Raw genomic sequence first — 18,596 nt, 5'->3', positions numbered from 1 at the left:
TTATAGGGTAAACCCTCAATAAATGTTAACTATCCTTATCCCCCTGGGGTGGATAAAGAGGAAGGATTCTCCATCTGTGGCCATACAGCCTCCTACTCAAGGAAAAATCCAGAGGATAGCGGGCAACCTTGCTAGACACGTACATCATTTCGCCGTCCAGTAGCACAGAATCTGCCCACAGACCACACTCTCGTCCAACCACATCACCACTAAGGTGCAGGACATTTTCTCGTCTGCACCCTTTCTTGCCCCTACTCCCAGCCCCAGTTTCCCAATCCACCCATTCTAGTTGCTCGTTCTTCTTTGCCCCGCCCAGAGACAATGCCTTTTTTTTTTTCTCCCCACACGCTCTCTAGTTCTAACTTTCCCGCCCCAGTAGCTCTTGACCAATCGGAGATGGGATTGTCTCTTCTTTCCCGGCCTCTTGGTGACGTTACGAGAAGTAGCACCTCTGATTGGATATTCTGGAGCAGAAGCCTACCAATAACTGGCTGACTTTTTTGGTGCGGACGGACCGCTAGCATTATCACTGGTGATTGGTTGGAGTGGCGAGAGAGGAAAATGGCTGCGAGTCCCTCTATAGTCCCGGTGGCTGTGACTGCTGCGGTGGTGCCGGTCCTGTCAGCTAGCAGCGATTTCTCAAATTTGCGAGAAATTAAGAAGCAGCTGCTACTCATCGCAGGCCTTACTCGGGAGCGGGGCCTACTGCACAGTAGCAAATGGTGAGATGTTGGGGTCGGAAGGGACTAGACTTGGATCCTTGGCCTTTGGGGCTTTGGAGCTAATTCAGTTTGGGTGTTCCAGGTCCGCGGAGTTGGCCTTCTCCCTCCCGGCCTTGCCTCTGGCCGAGCTGCAGCCGCCGCCGCCTATTACAGAGGTAAGGACTTCCATCACTGCCAGTGCTCTTCATCAACCCCAAGAGTTACCGAGTACCCTGTGGCTGGATGGGAGCATAGTGCTTATCGGGAATGTTTGTGGAGGGAATTCAAGCATTTAAAGAGCTGAATGTTCTAAGCGATTTTATCGGTGTGGTTTTGTTGATCTTTGTAAAGATTTGGTGGTGTTTTACTTAAACTGGAGAGAATTAGTAAACAGTCCTTGCTTAAGATTGCAGCCTTTTAAGGTTTTGTAGCCCAGACACTGTTCTTAACGATGAGAAGAATCAAAGTTTTTTTTTTTTTTTTTAAGATTTTATTTATTTGACAGAGAGAGAGACAGCGAGGGAGGGAACAGAAGCAGGGGGAGTGGGAGAGGGAGAAGCAGGCTTCCCGCTGAGCAGGGAGCCCAATGTGGGGCTCGATCCCAGGACCCTGGGATCATGACCTGAGCCGAAGGCAGACGCTTAACGACTGAGCCACCCAGGCGCCCCCCCTCCTTTTTTTTTTTTAATAGATTTTATTCATTTATTTGTCAGAGAGAGAGAGCGCAGGCAGGGGGAGAGGCAGAGAGAGGGAGAAGCAGACTCCCCGCTGAGCAAGTAGCCCGATGCGATGCGGGACTCCATCCCAGGACCCTGGGGTCATGACCTGAGCTGAAGGCAGAGGCTCAACTGCCTGAGCCACCCAGGAGTCCCGAGAAGAATCAAAGGTTTTAACAACAGTGCGAAACTGGCTTTGGATTCAGATAGTTCTGCGTTCAAATCTCAGCTACCCTAGTGACTTTTGGCAACTTACATAATATCCTGAGCCATAGTGTTTTCATTTTTGAAATGCATATATTAATAGTATCTACTTTAAGGGGATATTGAGAAAATTAAATGAGATATGAATATATTTTATGTATGATGTGTATAGCAGGTATTTTTACATAGTCTGTGTAGTCTGAATGGTTTTCATCATAATCCATTTTGTTTTTCCTGAAGATGCCATTTCTTGACCCTTCTCCATCCGCTCCCCCCTCCCATGCACGCACACACACTTAAAAACAGTGAATATTTCCTACTCCAAAAGGTATAATGGAGATGAGAAGGGATGGGGAAGGAAATAAGAAAATGGTGAGTGGATGTGAAAAAGGCCAGTAGACTCCTAAGCTGAATGGACACATTTAGGACTTGTTCCAATGAAGAAAACATTGAATATGTTTTGGTTCCAATTTTGTTCTGGTAATACTTGCAGCAAGAAGGATAAGGAGAATGAAGTTATTGAAGTTTTAATCATGGGGCGCCTGGGTGGCTCAGTCATTGGACGTCTACCTTTGGCTTGGGTCATGGTCCCGGGGTCCTGGGATGAGCCCCGCCTCAGACTCCCTGCTCGGCGGGAGGTCTGCTTCTCACTCTCCTACTCCCCCTGCTTGTGTTCCCTCTCTCACTGTGTCTGTCTCTGTCAAATAAATAAATAAAATCTTTAAAAAAAAGAAATTCTTAAAAATTTTTTTTTTAAATAAAGTTTTAATCAACTTACCCCTAGAATTTGGGGGGATTATATGCTTTTTTAACTTAAATATGCATCATCTCTTTTATTTCCATACAGAATTATGTCTGTGTTCTATGCCTTTTGCAATACTAACACGTCAGAACTTTTTGAAGTATAAAAAATATAAGTAATTGCATAGTATATTGCATTTTTTTGAAGATTTTATTCATTTGTTTGTCAGAGAGAGCATGAGCAGGGAGGAAAGGCAGAGTGAGAAGCAGACTCCCCGCTGAGCAAGGAGCCTGATGGCGGGACTCTATCCCGGGACCCTGAGATCATGACCTGAGCTGAAGGCAGATGCTTAAACCGACTGAGCCACCCAAGCATCCCAGTATATTGCATTTTTGTATATATTTGAAAGCCTAGAAGCAGCAAATGGCAGATATTAATGCTAGACATTTTCCATTACTTTTCCACTTATTCCTCCTCAAATCTGTACCACTTGCTTCATTTTACTGATGAAGAAGGGAATTCTCAGAGAAACTAAGTAACTTCCCTGTTAATGTCATGAAACCAGGAAATCAAGGAATTGGAATTTGAATCCAGGTCCCTAACACTAAAGCCTATGCAACTTCCCACAGCATTTAAAGAAACAATACACGTTTCTGAGTGTCTTGGTTTAGTTTTTTAAATTTTTATTTTTTTCCCAACTTTTTATTTTGAAAAAAAGTTCCATAATCCTGGGGGGTGCCTGGGTGGCTCAGTTGGTTAAGCATCTGCCTTCTGCTGAGGCCATGATCCCAGGGTCCTGGGACTGAGCCCCACATCAGGCTCTCTGCTCAGTGGGGAGCCTGCTTCTTGCTCTCCCTCTGCCCCTCCCCTTGCTCTCTCTCTCTTTCTCTCTGTCTCTCCTTCTCTCTCTCTATCAAATAAATAAAATCTTAAAAAAAATTTTCATAACCTTAGTTTGTAATAAAATAATATGCAAAAGTAATTACATATATATGTATATGTAAATAAATATATATGCTAGGTTTTGGGGAGGAAGAAAATACTTTTTCTTACATCCTGAAGTTAATGAATATACTTCTTTTTTTTTTTTAATGAATATCCTTCTTGAATTTGAATTTTTATTGTCTTACTCTCTAACACTCATCCTTACCTCTCTTCTAGGAGGATGCCCGGGATATGGATGCTTACACCCTGGCCAAAGCCTACTTTGATGTTAAAGAGTATGATCGGGCAGCACATTTCCTGCATGGCTGCAATAGCAAGAAAGCCTATTTCCTATACATGTATTCCAGATATCTGGTGAGGGCCGTTTTAAGATGTCATTCTGCCTTCAGTGAAGCATCCATATTTAATACCAAGGGGGAAATTTTTAATCTTTTATTTATTTATTTTTTAAAAAGATTTTATTTATTTGACAGAGAGACACAGCGAGAGAGGGAACATAAGCAGGGGGAGTGGGAGAGGGAGAAGCAGGCTTCCCACTGAGCAGGGAGCCCGATGCGTTACTCAATCCCAAGACCCTGGGATCGTGACCTGAGCCGAAGGCAGACACTTAACAACTGAGCCACCCAGGTGCCCCAAATTTTAATCTTTTAAATAGTTTAGCAGTAGTCTACTTGTTAAATGTACTTTATAAATACTTAACAGTAATAAAGAAGCTATCATAAATAAAGTTAAAAAGTGACAGTATAAAAGAAAATATTAAAACTATTGATAAGGGCGCCTGGCTGGCTCAGTCCGTGGAGCATGTGACTTTTTGATCTCTTGGGGTCATGAGTTTGAGCCCCACACTGGGTGTAGAGATGACTTAAAAAGATAAAATCTTTAAAAAAAATTGACAATATATTTTTTTAAGTTTTATTTATAACACACGAATCCAAGATCACAAGTTGCATGCTCTTCTGACTGAGCCAGCTATGTGCCCTCATAATATTCATTATTGACAAAGGTGTGAGGCAGTAGACTCCCTGTTTTAGTAGTAAAAGTTGGTAAAGAAGTTTTAGAAGTCAATTTTGGCAGATTATGTCCATTTGAAATACTGTGACCAGATAATTCTACTTTAAGAAACTTATCCAGTAGAAATACTTCAATATATGCACAAGGATATATGAATAGGGATATTTATTAAAGTATTTTTTGTGATAGCTATAAAATGTCAATAACCTAAATAGTCATTGTTCATTCTTGCCTGAAGTATTCTTTACTATCATGTTGCAAAATGATGATTTTCCACGCCAGTGTTCTCTCCATATTTACTACTTGCCACTTGGCATTCTATATGTGAACTTTCCCTCCCCTTCTCCATTTACTTGTTTAATATCAAAGATTCTTATTTTTTTTAATTGTTTATAATTTAGTACTGTACTTAATTAGTTTGGTGCTCAGGTTATTCCAGATTTGACCATTGGGGGCCCTTGAATTGTTGTTTAAAAGTAGTGACTGTGGGGTGCCGGGGTGACGCAGTTGGTTGAGCCTTTGACTCTTGGTTTCCGCTCTGGTTTGATCTCACGGTTGTAGGATCCAGCCCCATGTTGGCCTCTGCACTTAGCTCAGAGTCTGCTTAGGACTCTCCCTCTGCTCCTCTCCCCTACTCTCTCTCTGTCTCTGTCTCTATCTAAAATAAATAAATAAACCTTTAATAAATAAAAAATAAGAGTAGTGACTAGTAGTATTTGCCATTTGGTTGGACTTGGGCCCTTTAGCTGGAATCAGGTTGCTAGTTTTAGAATGAGTTTCAAAATAAACTGAGTTAAGACCTTTTTGTTGATTTTCTCTTACAGTCTGGAGAAAAGAAGAAGGACGATGAAACAGTTGATAGCCTAGGTATGAATTTCTTTCCTTTATCTTTTGGACTAAAGCAGGGGTTGCACACTCAAATGCCTACATGAGCCAGGCAGGTAATATAAATGTGTGAAGTGGACCTAGGAGGACTGTTAAAAATGAGAGAGCACAATTTCCTGCTTGTTACATACCTCTGGCTGAGGGCTGCCTTGAGGAATTGTGGGCCTAGGGTTGTCAAGGCTTTCTTTCCTTGGCCCTACCCCATTCTTTGGAACCTGAAGCTGGAAATTCAGGTTTTTAGTTGAGGCTTGTGATTTTTAAACATGGTAACTATTTCAAATTTTTAAAAACCTCTGCGGGCCTGGGGCGCCCGGGTGGCTCAGTTGGTTGGGTGTTTGACTCCTGATTTCAGCTCCGATCATGATCTCAGGGTCCTGAGGTTGAGCCCCATGCTCAGCTGGGAATCTGCTTGAGATTCTCTCTTTCTCTCTCTCCCTCCACCCCCCCCCCCCACTTACACTGTCTCTTTCTGTCTAAAATAAATAAATCAATCTTCAAACAAACAAACAGGGGCACCTGGGTGGCTCAGTCATTAAGCGTCTGCCTTCAGCTCAGGTCATGGTGCCAGGGTCTTGGGATCGAGCCCTACATCGGGCTCTCTGCTCTGAGGGAAGCCTGCTTCTCCCTCTCCCACTCCCTCTGCTTGTGTTCCCTCTCTCACTGTGTCTCTCTCTGTCAAATAAATAAATAAAATCTTTAAAAAACAAACAAAAAACCTCTGTGAGCCTAACAAAATATGACTGCAGACCAGTTATCAGTTGTAATTTCTGGTAAAAGTAAATGGATTGTGTAAGATGTTGTCCACTTCTAGCGTTTGCTCTAAGTTCCAGTTGTAACTCTGGTTGATGCTCAAGGGGAATGTCTAGGTCTACGAAATGACCATTGGCAGTCTTTCCTTAGAGCTGAGATTTTGTTTCCTAGGTCCCCTGGAGAAAGGACAAGTAAAAAATGAGGCACTTAGAGAATTGAGAGTGGAGCTCAGCAAAAAACACCAGGCTCGGGAACTTGATGGATTTGGCCTTTATCTGTAAGTGTTAGAGTAATTTGGATTTTTCTGTAACATTTTCTTCTGAGTAGAAGGGAGGTGTTATGAAACATTGATTTCTCCTGTAATTGTTTCTTGCCTTCCTAGATACGGTGTGGTGCTTCGAAAACTGGACCTGGTGAAAGAGGCCATTGATGTGTTTGTGGAGGCTACTCATGTTTTGCCTTTGCACTGGGGAGCCTGGCTAGAACTCTGTAACTTGATTACAGACAAAGAGATGGTAAATTGAGAAATTTATGTGAAAGACCCTCTGCTCCAAGTCTTATGTAATTCTGTAATGGGATCGGAGGAGAGAGGTTTGCTAAACCTTTGCTTGTAGCTGGGTCTTTGCTCCTTCTCTAATCTCTTTCACTGTTGGAATTTCAGTCTTCATTTGAAAGTCTAATCTCTGGCTCTTGGCTGGTAGTTGTTGTTGGATTTGTGTGTAGTTATAATATGAGTATCTTCTCTGTATTTCATGTTTTCACATTCAAGTTTTACTGTAACTTGTTGTATAGGCTAAATGTTAGTATATTTTGTTTCCTTATTCCAAAGATGCCATAGGAAAGGTTTCTCTGATATCAAGGATTGTATTAAAAACATTTTTAAGGTCTCTTCTGAGCTTTCCTAGGACTCTGTAAAGATTTATAGTTTTCTTAATTAATGAAATAATGTAAACTGCAATCATTTTATTAGTCCTTGTTAGAGGACATTGTCTATAGAGTTTATTTTGCCATTCTTCAGTAGTTAATGGAATTAATAATACACTTCATTTTGTTGGCTTTAAAGAGCCAAAGGCTGGTTGATGTCCCCCAGTAATGATATGTGCTGCTAAATCTATGTCTGAAATCTTATCTTGGTTTATTCCTATTCATTATCTCTAACTGCCTACTAGACTTTCATTGAAAGTTTGTTTTATCTCTGAACTCAAAGTATGCAAAACCAAGTTTCTGATCTTGCCTGACAAATTCTCTTTCTTCCTCCCAGCTTGAGAGACTCTCTTGACAGCATCACTATTTCTCAAGACACCCAGTCTTGATGCTGCACAGTCATATTTGTTCTTTCTCTTAATCTCCTTTCTTCTAGTCAGTTGCCAGACCTTCCCATAGTTTCCTTCTCGTATGCGTCTCTTTCTCTTGGTTTTCTTTGCCATGTTGGTTTTCAACTTACATTTGGATTACTTATAATTAATAGCTGCTTTTCTGTCTAGCTTTTCCATTTATACACTCCCATTCCCAAGCCATTTTGTATACTGTTTTCAAACTTACTCTTAAAACACCCATGTCATCGTGTCATTCTCTTGCCGAAAATTGTAGTGGTTTCCTATTGCATCCCACTTCCTGTTGCACCATAGGACCTGCCCTACCAGTTCAGTCTTATTTTTTCACTTACTTTTGAGCACATAGCCTCCCCTTAAACTAAGCTAGCTTCCTCATCCAATTCACACACACTCATCAGGATTGTTTTGCCTGTCTTTATGTTGTTGCCCTGCCTAGAATGTTCTTTTTTTCTCTTCCTCTCTCTTTTTTCTTTCTAAGTTCTACCCATCCTTTAAGACTCACCTGAAATCCTATCTTTTCTTTGAAGTCTTCCTCAACTAGGTCATTCCTCCCTACTATGTTTGTGAGTCCTATTCACTTAATTGAATTGCCCTGTGTTCATTGTTAGGCGCTCTCATGAAGTTTTGGTGATAAATTTCTTTAGACAATAAAGATAGTTCCTTGATGTTCATTTGGAAGAGAGGTCAAAGTATATTAAGTGTGTCCCTCTCTCTCCTGCTGCCAGCTGAAGTTCCTGTCTTTGCCAGACACCTGGATGAAAGAGTTTTTTCTGGCTCATATATACACAGAGTTGCAGTTGATAGAGGAGGCCCTGCAAAAGTATCAGAATCTCATTGATGTGGGCTTCTCTAAGAGCTCATATATTGTTTCCCAAATTGCAGTTGCCTATCACAATATCAGAGGTGAGTGAATAAGGATAATAAATACCATCAAATCCTGAAGGTAGCACTGTGTTGTTTTTTTAAACTTTCTTATCTTCTTTCTACAGACATTGACAAAGCCCTTTCTATTTTTAATGAGCTAAGGAAACAAGACCCTTACAGGATTGAAAATATGGACACATTCTCCAACCTTCTTTATGTCAGGGTGAGCTGCTTTTGTTTAGACTTGGTCAGGCTCTTTTGTGCTTTAATCTTCTGGGTTGGGTTGTCATTGAGTTGCGGTAGCTATAAGAAAAATAAGGTCGGGGGATTCCTCATTCATGCTTAGATTGTCTTTCTCTTTTCTTCCAGAGCATGAAGTCTGAGTTGAGTTATCTGGCTCACAACCTCTGTGAGATAGATAAATATCGTGTAGAAACATGCTGTGTAATTGGTAAGAGTCACTACTTTTTTTTCTTTTAAGATTTATTTTTATTGTAAGTAATGCAAATGTAAAAATAATAGTATAAAAGCATCAAGGATAACAAAATCATATACTATAGAATGTAAAAACTGGGTATAATCCCACTCCCAAGATTGTTCAGTGAGCATGACTCCAGAATATTTTTCTTTGTGAATACTAAAAATGTGTGTGTATAATTTGCTTGCTAAAAACAAGTCATTATAAACACTGGTTTGTAATTTCTTCTTTTTTTTTAACTTAACAGTATATCTTTTCTATCTTTTTATTTAGTACATCCAGATTTGTATTATTTTGATGGCTATTTAGTATTTTATTACATAAATGTGCCAGCATTTTTATGTAATCATTTTCTATTATGTTAAGTTGTGGCCACTGTTTGTTAATATAAAAACAGTTTCAGGAACCATCTTTGTGTGTGTGTGTGTGTGTGTGTGTGTGTGTGTGTGTCCCCGCGCACGCAAAATTGTGGTTTTATTAAAGAACCGGTACAGGACCCGAGGGCAGAAAGAGCTGCTGCACTGGGGTCTTGAGGACTGGTGATTATACACTCAGAGTTGGGGGAAGGAAAAGGGAGGTTTCAAAAGGGCTTTCAGTGCTAAGGAGGACAGACCTGCGGAGGCCTTGTCATTGTCAAGTTAATGTTTTCCCCTCTGGCAAGGTATTAAAGTTAAGATAGTTGGGAGATTCCTGGAAGAAAGTCACACAAAGTCCCACCTGGGAGTGAGGGGGTAGGGGGAGGTTGCAGGCTGTCAGCTTATGCTTTGTCTTCAGCTTGCCTTTTGCTCCCTCATCATTTCGCCCCTGAACAGTTTTGACTCTTAAATCTTTAAGGTTGTTGAAGGTGGAAGGGCTCATCTTCTGTAACTTCTTCCTGCCGAGTAGGGGTGTAGAGATGCCCCTACCTAGGTCAAAATTGGTCAATTGGGGAACATATAGGGGAGTTATGAAAGGGGAGGCAGCCTAATCCAACATGGTCAACATGTATGAATCTCTTTGAGTAGGAGGGATCATCTGTCGATGTGAAGTCATTGTAGGAATGGAGTCTCGGCACCAAGCAGAGAGATACTGAAAAAGATAATGCATTAAGATTAGTATGGCTATAAGAATGACAGGTCCAACAAAGAGATCCTTAATAGTTGACCATAGTTTTCCTCCAGTCCAGGAGTTTAAAGCAATCACTAAAGGAAAGAGATCATTTAAAATGCCAATTTGAGTATTCGTGTCAGTTAAAAACCCAGAAGTATTTTTGTGATTATCTGGAATGTATACAGAGCATTCTGTTTTTATGATAGAGCAAAGTTCTGCCTTGTGCAACAGTTAAAACACCTAATGTCATTCTTTTTATAAAGCTGCTTTACACATTTGTATTACTTTAGTATTTAATAGAGAAATGTTACTTTGATTGTCATATAAGGATTTAACCATGTACTTATTAAGAGCTTCTTTGTGTCAGACAACATCCTCCAGTCTTAAAGAAGGAACAAAGATGGATGCCAGGTGGTCATACCAATGAGACACAAAACATGTCCGCCATTGTTTTAAATTTGGAAGGTTAGCTGGGTTTAATAATGGTAATGGTTTTAACAATGTGTCTGTGCATCCAGGCAAAACCCAGAGTACAGCGGCCTATCCAGCTTGGGGGAGCCATGGCCACAAGTTAGAGTTACATAGCCATTGGGTCCCAGCCAGGACCCAGCCATTGATTACTGGGCCTCCTTGCACTGCAGTCAGGATATTAAGGGCTATTCAGTTTTGGAGGGTCATCCTTTGAATTTGTGTGAATTTCAGGCCCATTTCATTGGGGAGCTATGGCTTGATAATAATCCCCTTTTCTTTAAATTGCTCCATGGGCTTATGGGATGAGGAAGGCATTTTTGGAGTCAGTATAAATATTTTTAAGACTTTTGCCAATTGCAAAGCACAAGTGGGTGCTATTAATTCTGCTTTGGGGGCAGACGTGTTTGCTGACAGGGCTTTGGCCTCAACAGTCTGAGTTAGACTGACTATATAGCATACCCAGCTTTTCTTACCCCTTTTTCATGAAACAACTGCCATAAACTAATTGTCTTCTATGTTTTTGATAGGGGAGTCTTTTAAATCTGGTTGACTCGAATAAGCAAGATCAATGACCTCTGAACAGTTTACTCTATAGAAGTTACGATGGTCAGGTCCAGGCATAAGGGTAGCTGGGTTTAAAGTTTGACACATTTTAAGTATTATTTCAGGCATGTCTGTAAGCATTGCCTGGTGTTTAATAAGTCAGTTTCCCTTGGGACGCGTGGGTGGCTCAGTCGGTTAAGCATCTGCCTTTGGCCCAGGTCATGATCCCAGGGTCCTGGGGTCAAGTCCCGCTTCGGGCTCCTTGCTCAGCAGGGAGCCTGCTTCTCCCTCTGCCTGCTCTGCCTGCAGCTCTCCCTGCTTGTGCATTCTCTCTCTCTGATAAATGAATAAAATCTTTTAAAAACAAGTCAGTTTCCCATCATCCATTGGTGGCTTTTGGTCTCTAAGACACTCTGGACCTGATGTGAAGTCATTACAGTCAGGGAATGTCCCACAATGAGCTTTGAGGTTCCTTTTACCAGGAGGGCTGTTAAAGGCTTGGCTAAAGCCTTTGTTTGCGATTGTACCTCAGTAGAGGTGGCTTCTAGGATAAATACGACTATGAGGATGAAACCATCAAGAAGGCCCCCCCCTTTTTAAAGTTAAAAAAAAAATTATTTTATTTTTAAGATTATTTTTATTTTATTTTATTTTTTTAAAAGATTTTATTTATTTATTTGAGACAGAGAGAATGAGAGAGAGAGAGCACATGAGAGGGGGGAGGGTCAGAGGGAGAAGCAGACTCCCCGCTGAGCGGGGAGCCCGATACGGGACTCCATCCAGGGACTCCAGGATCATGACCTGAGCCGAAGGCAGTCGCTTAACCAACTGAGCCACCCAGGCGCCCAAGATTTTTTATTTATTTGACAGAGAGAGACAGCGAGAGCGGGAACACAAGCAGGGGGAGTGGGAGAGGGAGAAGCAGGCTCCCCACCGAGCAGGGAGCCCAATGCGGGGCTCGATCCCAGGACCCTGGGACCATGACCTGAGCCGAAGGCAGACGCTTAATGTACTGAGCCACCCAGGTGCCCCCTTTTTAAGATTTTTATTTATTTATTTGAGAGAGCACGAGCAGGGGGAGGGGCAGAAGGAGGGAGAAGCAGGCTCCCGCTGAGCAGGGAGCCCGACATGGGGCTTGATCCCAGGACCTTGGGAGCATGACCTGAGCCGAAGGCAGATGCTTAACTGACTGAGCCACCCAAGCACCCCAAGAAGCCCTTTTTTTTGGTTTGAGATCTAGACTTAACAATATTCTAATTACAAGGAATCACTGGGAAGTGGGAGAAGATTTGTCAAGAGATAAAGGCATCCCCAGGTGCATCATCCAATCAGGAGCCATCTTTGTATGTGGACATTTATTTTTGCACATTTATGCAACTGTTTCTGTATAATATCTTCTTTTTTTTTTTTAAAGAAAAAATCATATATACTATAGTATGGCATAGTTAAGTTTGGACTCTGGAACCAGACTACTCAAGTTTAAATCTTGGTTGTACTACCAGGTAGCTGTGTGACCTTGGACTTAGCCTGTCTATGCTAGTTTTCTTATTAATAAAGGGATAATAGTAGATCCTTCTCTCAGGTAATTGTCATGAGGATTAGATAAATTGATGCCTAGAAAGCACTTATACCAGTGTAGCTTGCCCAGCATGTTGTAACCATTCATTATATTTTAGCTCTTCCAAATGTGATTAAAAAAAAAAAAATCTCATCTACTTGATCTTTGCTCAAAACTTGGCTTGTTCTAACTTCTTTAATATCTCCATCATCCTCACTCCTTTAGCACCTAGGGCTTATATAGGGCTATATCCCTTTTTCTGGGTGGGGAATCAATATTTTGGCCTAGAAATGTACCATGTTCAAACATACAGCTTTCATTCCTTCCCTTTCCCTACTCCCCAGCTAATGACTATTTAGGTTATTTTTTCATTTTTACTATTAGAAACATTCTGCTTCATAGCTACATTAGAAACAGGATTTGTGGGGTTTTTAAATTATTAAGTTTATTTATTTATTTTATTTATTTTTTAAAAGATTTTATTTATTTATTTGCCAGAGAGAGAGAGAGCGAGAGCGCACACAGCAAGGGGGAGCAGCAGAGGCAGAGGGAGAAGCAGGCTCGTTGCTGAGCAGGGAGCCTGATGTGGGGCTCGATCCCAGGACCCTGGGACTATGACTTGGGCTGAAGGCAGACGCTTAACCGACTGAGCCACCCAGGCATCCCAATTATTATTAAGGTTAATGTTATATTAGTTTCAGGTGTACAACACAGAGATTTGACAGTTATCTATATTCCTGAACACTCATCATGATAAGCGTAGTCACCATACAGTTATTACAGTATTATTGACTGTATTCCCTATGCTGTACTTTGCTTTCTGTGACTTATTTACTTTATAACTGGAAATTTGTGACTTTTAATCCCCTTTATTCATTTGTTCTTTTTTTATTTATTTTATTTTATTTTATTTTTTAAAGATTTTATTTATTTATTTAATAGAGAGAGAGAGACAGCAAGAGAGGGAACACAAGCAGGGGGAGGGCAGAGGGAGAAGCAGGCTTCCCGCGGAGCAGGGAGCCCGATGCGGGGCTCGATCCCAGGACCCTGAGATCATGACCTGAGCTGAAGGCAGTTGCTTAACCAACTGAGCCACCCAGGCGCCCCTCAGTTGTTCTTTTTTTAAAAAAATAGTTTTTTTCTAAAAATAACTTTATTGAAAAAAACAGCTTCATTGAGGTATAATTTACATACCATAAAATTTACCAACTTTAAGTTTACAGTTCAATGAGTTTTTGTAAATTTATAGAGTTGTGTAACCATAGCCATAAATCCAGTTTAGAATATTCTGGCACCCTTGGAAGTTCCCCTGAATGTGTTTGCAGGCAGTCCCCCTTGCATCCCCCAGCAGCCACAGATTTGCCTTCTCACTCTATATTTTGCCTTTTCTTGAAATTTTCATGTTAAGGCGCTCTTGGAATAATTAGTCTTATTGTCTGGCTTCTTTCACTTAGCTGTTTCTGAAATTACCCATGTCGTAGCATGTATCAGTAGTTCTTTCCTTTTTAATGTTGACTAGTATTCCATTGTTTAGATATATACATTTTATTTATCCATTTACCAGTTGACATAAGTCAAATGGCTTCTATACCCTTTCTGCAAATAAAATCTTTCACAGAATCCCAAAAGCTTTCACTTGTTCTTTTCAAGACCAATGCTAGTAGAACTGCTTTAATTCTTGTGGGAGAGAGGAGCTCAGAGCTCTACCTTTTTATCCCTTGAGGTATATACCTCTTTAGAAACCTAGGAATAGGGGCGCCTGGATGGCTGTCATTAAGCCTCTGCCTTCAGCTCAGGTCATGATCCCAGAGTCCTGGAATTGAGCCCCGCATTGGGCTCCCTGCTTGGTGGGAAGCCTGCTTCTCCCTCTCCCATTCCCCCTGCTGTGTTCCTGCTCTTGCTGTCTCTCTGTCAAATAAATAAATAAAATCTTAAAAAAAAAACAAAACCTAGGAATATAGTTGGAAAACTACCAATCTAAAGCATACTATAGAAATTTCCTACCTTTTTTTTTTTTAAAGATTTCATTTATTTATTTATTCATGAGAGACAGAGGGAAAGAGAGAGAGGGAGAGAGAGAGAGAGAGAAGCAGAGGGAGAAGCAGGCTCCCAAGGAGCAAGGAGCCCGATGTGGGACTTGATCCCAGGACCCTGGGATCGTGACTTGAGCCGAAGGCAGACGCTTAAGAATCTGAGCCACCCAGGCGCCCTACCTTTTTTTTTTTTAAAAGATTTTGTCAGAGAGAGAGAGAGCACACAAGTGGTGCGGGGGAGCAGCAGGCAGAGGGAGAAGCAGGCTCCCCACTGAGCAAGGAGCCTGATGCGGGACTTGATCCCAGGACCCCAGGATCATGACCTGAGCCAAAGGCAGACATTTACCCGACTGAGCCACCCAGGCATCCCTTCTTACCCTTTGTTAAGAAAATGTGGATAAAAGAAAAAAAAGAAAATGTGGTTAATTAAGGAGGGCACGTGATGTGATGAGCACTGGGTGTTATACACAACTAAAGAATCAATGAACATTACATCAAAACTAATGATGTATTATATGTTGGCTAATTGAATTTAAATTTTAAAAATGGAGAAACAAAAGAAAATGTGGGTAAATGCTAAATCCAGATGAAATAAACTGAAGAAAAACTTTAAGTGTTAGGGAACACCTTTTTTTTTTGAATCAGAATGTGTGATAGATGCACTATATTTCCCAAGGGAATGATGATGTTCCCTTTATGTACAATTTGGCTTTTCTGCAAACACTTTGGGGGAATGGGTTATAGTTTCATGCCTGCTCTGTGGAATGCTATTTTAGTGGGCTTCCATTTTTACCTGTCTAGTTATTCATATATATATATATTTTTATTTTTCAATCAGGCAATTATTATAGTTTACGTTCTCAGCATGAGAAAGCAGCCTTATATTTCCAGAGAGCCCTGAAATTGAATCCTCGGTATCTTGGGGCCTGGACACTGATGGGACATGAGTACATGGAAATGAAGAACACATCTGCTGCTATTCAGGCTTATAGGTGAGTTTCTAGTTGAGGGGTGAGGTGGAGGGGATTACTGTGATGTTAGGAGCCTCTCTTGAGCCTACAAATCGCTAACCTTGATTCTGCCCTCTTACCAGTCTCTCTTCCATTTCTTAGACATGCCATCGAGGTCAATAAACGGGACTACAGAGCCTGGTATGGGCTTGGACAGACCTATGAAATCCTTAAGATGCCATTTTATTGCCTTTATTATTATAGACGGGCCCATCAGCTTCGGTAAGTCTGACCGGTTAATGATGTGTTATGAGACAAGCTCATACTTTTCTTTACCTTTTTTTATTTTTAAAGATTTTATTTATTTATTTGACAGAGAGAGATACAGCTAGAGAGGGAACACAAGCAGGGGGAGAGGGAGAGGGAGAAGCAGGCTTCCCGCGGAGCAGGGAGCCCGATGTGGGGCTTGATCCCAGGACCCTGGGACCATGACCTGAGCTGAAGGCAGATGCTTAACGACTGAGCCACCCAGGCGCCCCTTTTCTTTACCTTTTGATAGCTACTGAAGAATCACAGTGATTGAATGGTTTTGATTCTTAGAGACCTGGGTTTAAACGTGCCATATACTTTTTGGTCATTTTTATGTAGTGTATTCTATTGGGTTAATAGTATAATTGTGAACAGAAAATAATATAATTATATGAAGTATTGGATTAAAGATCAATCACTGTATAGATTTGAAATAGTGGTTGGTGATGGTGTTTCCTCAAGGGAGGACTTTAGTTTTTTTTTAAAGTCTTTGCTCAGTTGCCTGTTCCTCTTTTTTCTCAGGCCCAATGATTCTCGTATGCTGGTTGCTTTAGGAGAATGTTATGAGAAACTGAATCAATTAGTGGAAGCCAAAAAGGTACCTGCATTTGGGTCCTGGAGAATTTGAGTGGAAATCAGCAGTTTGGATGAAGGGTTGGGCTCTCTGTGCTCTAATTGTCCTTCATTCTGATTTATCTACGCACAGAAGTCCTAAGTATTTATAGGTTCATAGGCTAAAAAGCAAAGCGGGGCTGACATCATCAGTGGGAATATTAGTCTAGTAAAAATGCTTTGCATTCTCCAAGTCTACACTTCTGGGCGGCTTGTAGGACTTTAGCCTTTATGTGGTAGGTCATGGCACATGGGACGATGGTCAAAGTGACCAGTTTATTTTTTTGACAGTGTTACTGGAGAGCTTACGCTGTGGGAGATGTGGAGAAAATGGCTCTGGTGAAACTGGCAAAGTGAGTGAAAGGAGTAAAATGCTGTTATTTGTGTTGGCTTCTCTGGTACTGTGCGTCTTGTGCTTTTATTTATTTATTTATTTATTTATTTATTTATTTATTTATTTAAAAGATTTATTTATTTATTTGAGAGAGCGAGAATGAGAGAGAGAGAGAGCACATGAGAGGGGGGAGAGTCGGAGGGAGAGGGAGACTCCCAGCTGAGTGGGGAGCCCGATGCGGGACTCGATCCTGGGACTCCAGGACCACGACCTGAGCCGAAGGCAGTCGCTTAACCGACTGAGCCACCCAGGCACCCCGTGCTTTTATTTTTTATCATTGGCTTGCTTTGAGATCTGATTTGTACTTACAGACCAATTTATTTTGTAGGCTTCATGAACAATTGACTGAGTCAGAACAAGCTGCCCAGTGTTACATCAAATATATCCAAGATATCTATTCCTGTGGGGTATGTGTCATGAGCATGAGAATTGGGTTGCTGATCTCATCCTGACCACCTCAGTCACTCCTGCTTTCCTTGTCTAGGAAATAGTGGAGCACCTAGAAGAGAGCACTGCTTTCCGCTATTTGGCCCAGTACTATTTTAAGTGCAAGCTGTGGGATGAAGCTTCAACTTGTGCCCAAAAGTGTTGTGCATTCAATGATGTGAGTAGCAGTTCTTTATTAAAGGGTTTGGATTTTAGGCTCAAACTTATGATCTTTACTGTGATCCAAGGGTGGAAGCTGGGTGGGAAGCTAAGTGGAAAGGCTACCTGGAGCCGTGAAACTTGCATATCAGCATTTTAGAACTTTTTTTTTGAGAATAGCCTTGAACATATTTTGATGTTGCCTGACTTTGTTTCAGACCCGGGAAGAAGGGAAGGCCTTGCTCCGGCAAATCCTACAACTTCGGAACCAAGGCGAGACTCCCTCTACTGAGATGCCTGCTCCCTTTTTCCTCCCTGCCTCACTGTCTGCTAACAATACTCCCACACGCAGAGTTTCTCCACTCAACCTGTCTTCAGTCACACCCTAGTTGGCTACTTTCAAGCCAGCACACTACTAGACCCATGTTAAGCCTTACCTCTGTGTAAGGAACGGCCACGTCTGTTCTTCCAAGGACCTCGGTTTTTTGTTTGTACAGATGGAACAGCTCCTTGGGGACAGTTTATAGAATCATCTTTGGTGTAGACTGATGGAAGAATCCTGGCAGCAACAGAAATTGTCTTTTGCCAGTTAGAAGCATTTCTATTCCCTTCTGTTCAGAGAGTGGCTATGGATCTTGGCCTTCTTCCCAGACCTTTTCCCTGCCTCTAAAAATCCCTTTAACAGCACTTTAGCACAGGCAAGGCTTACAGGAACAAAGTTTTAATGCTGCTGGGAGTGAGATTTCTTAGAGAAGCATGGAAGGGAGAAAAGTGTGCCATTCTGCCCTCTGCAGGCAGTAGGGGCACTGTGTACCCTAGGAAGGTCAGGGCACTGGATAGACAAGACCTCATCATTCTTGGATTTACTGAGCATGACTGTGCTGTCAGAGGTAAGATTTGAAAAGAGTGAAGCTGTTCTTGCTTTGTGGGGATGGTCTTCTAAAACATCATTGTAAGGACTCTTCCTAGAAGCTTTCAAATAGAAAGGAACTTACTAGAGTTGAATCAAAGGGACAAAAAGAATCTTACTTTGCAGTGAACTGTTGATGGCAAAGGAGCCTATGGAGTTAGCTATACCCTTACTAACGCAAAGCAAGGAGGCAGGAGTAACATAATTCCGTGGACACTCAGGAGTGTTATTTTGTGACTATGGACAAGAATAAACTCACCTCAAGTTGGTCTGTTGTAATAAATATTTTTGACGTAGTTATTTTTCTCTCCCCTCTATTATCTCCAACAAATGGTTCTTTTCAGCCTTCACTTGTTTAGACAAAGTAAAGAAAATCATTCTTGTTGTGTTCTTGGAGGGTTTCAGGGCTGTGCATGTGTGTTCAGTAAGAGGTAATACGCTAAGACTATAATGCTGCTGTAATAAATTTGAACTGTAGATGCCATGGATTATTCTGAGCTCAGGGCCCAGCC

At 41.4% G+C, this 18,596-nt stretch overlaps 1 protein-coding gene across 1 annotated transcript; it reads left to right on the top strand.

Moving 5' to 3' along the window:
- Positions 1-540: 540 nt before the first annotated feature.
- CDC23 (cell division cycle 23) lies at positions 541-18,562 on the top strand. Its single transcript, XM_027604256.1, has 16 exons — positions 541-722; positions 805-877; positions 3,525-3,662; positions 5,144-5,186; positions 6,126-6,231; positions 6,337-6,469; positions 8,014-8,191; positions 8,278-8,375; positions 8,522-8,603; positions 15,163-15,316; positions 15,437-15,556; positions 16,106-16,181; positions 16,487-16,548; positions 16,918-16,996; positions 17,074-17,193; positions 17,393-18,562. Exons 1-16 carry the CDS (start codon positions 562-564, stop codon positions 17,561-17,563), a joined length of 1,794 nt encoding a protein of 597 aa, XP_027460057.1. The 5' UTR covers positions 541-561; the 3' UTR covers positions 17,564-18,562.
- Positions 18,563-18,596: the final 34 nt, after the last annotated feature.

The sequence above is a fragment of the Zalophus californianus genome, chromosome 5, assembly GCF_009762305.2.
Source record: "Zalophus californianus isolate mZalCal1 chromosome 5, mZalCal1.pri.v2, whole genome shotgun sequence".
NCBI classification, from domain to species: domain Eukaryota; kingdom Metazoa; phylum Chordata; class Mammalia; order Carnivora; family Otariidae; genus Zalophus; species Zalophus californianus.
Note: the sequence above shows the minus strand (reverse complement) of the source record. Positions and strands in the feature narration are given on the sequence as shown.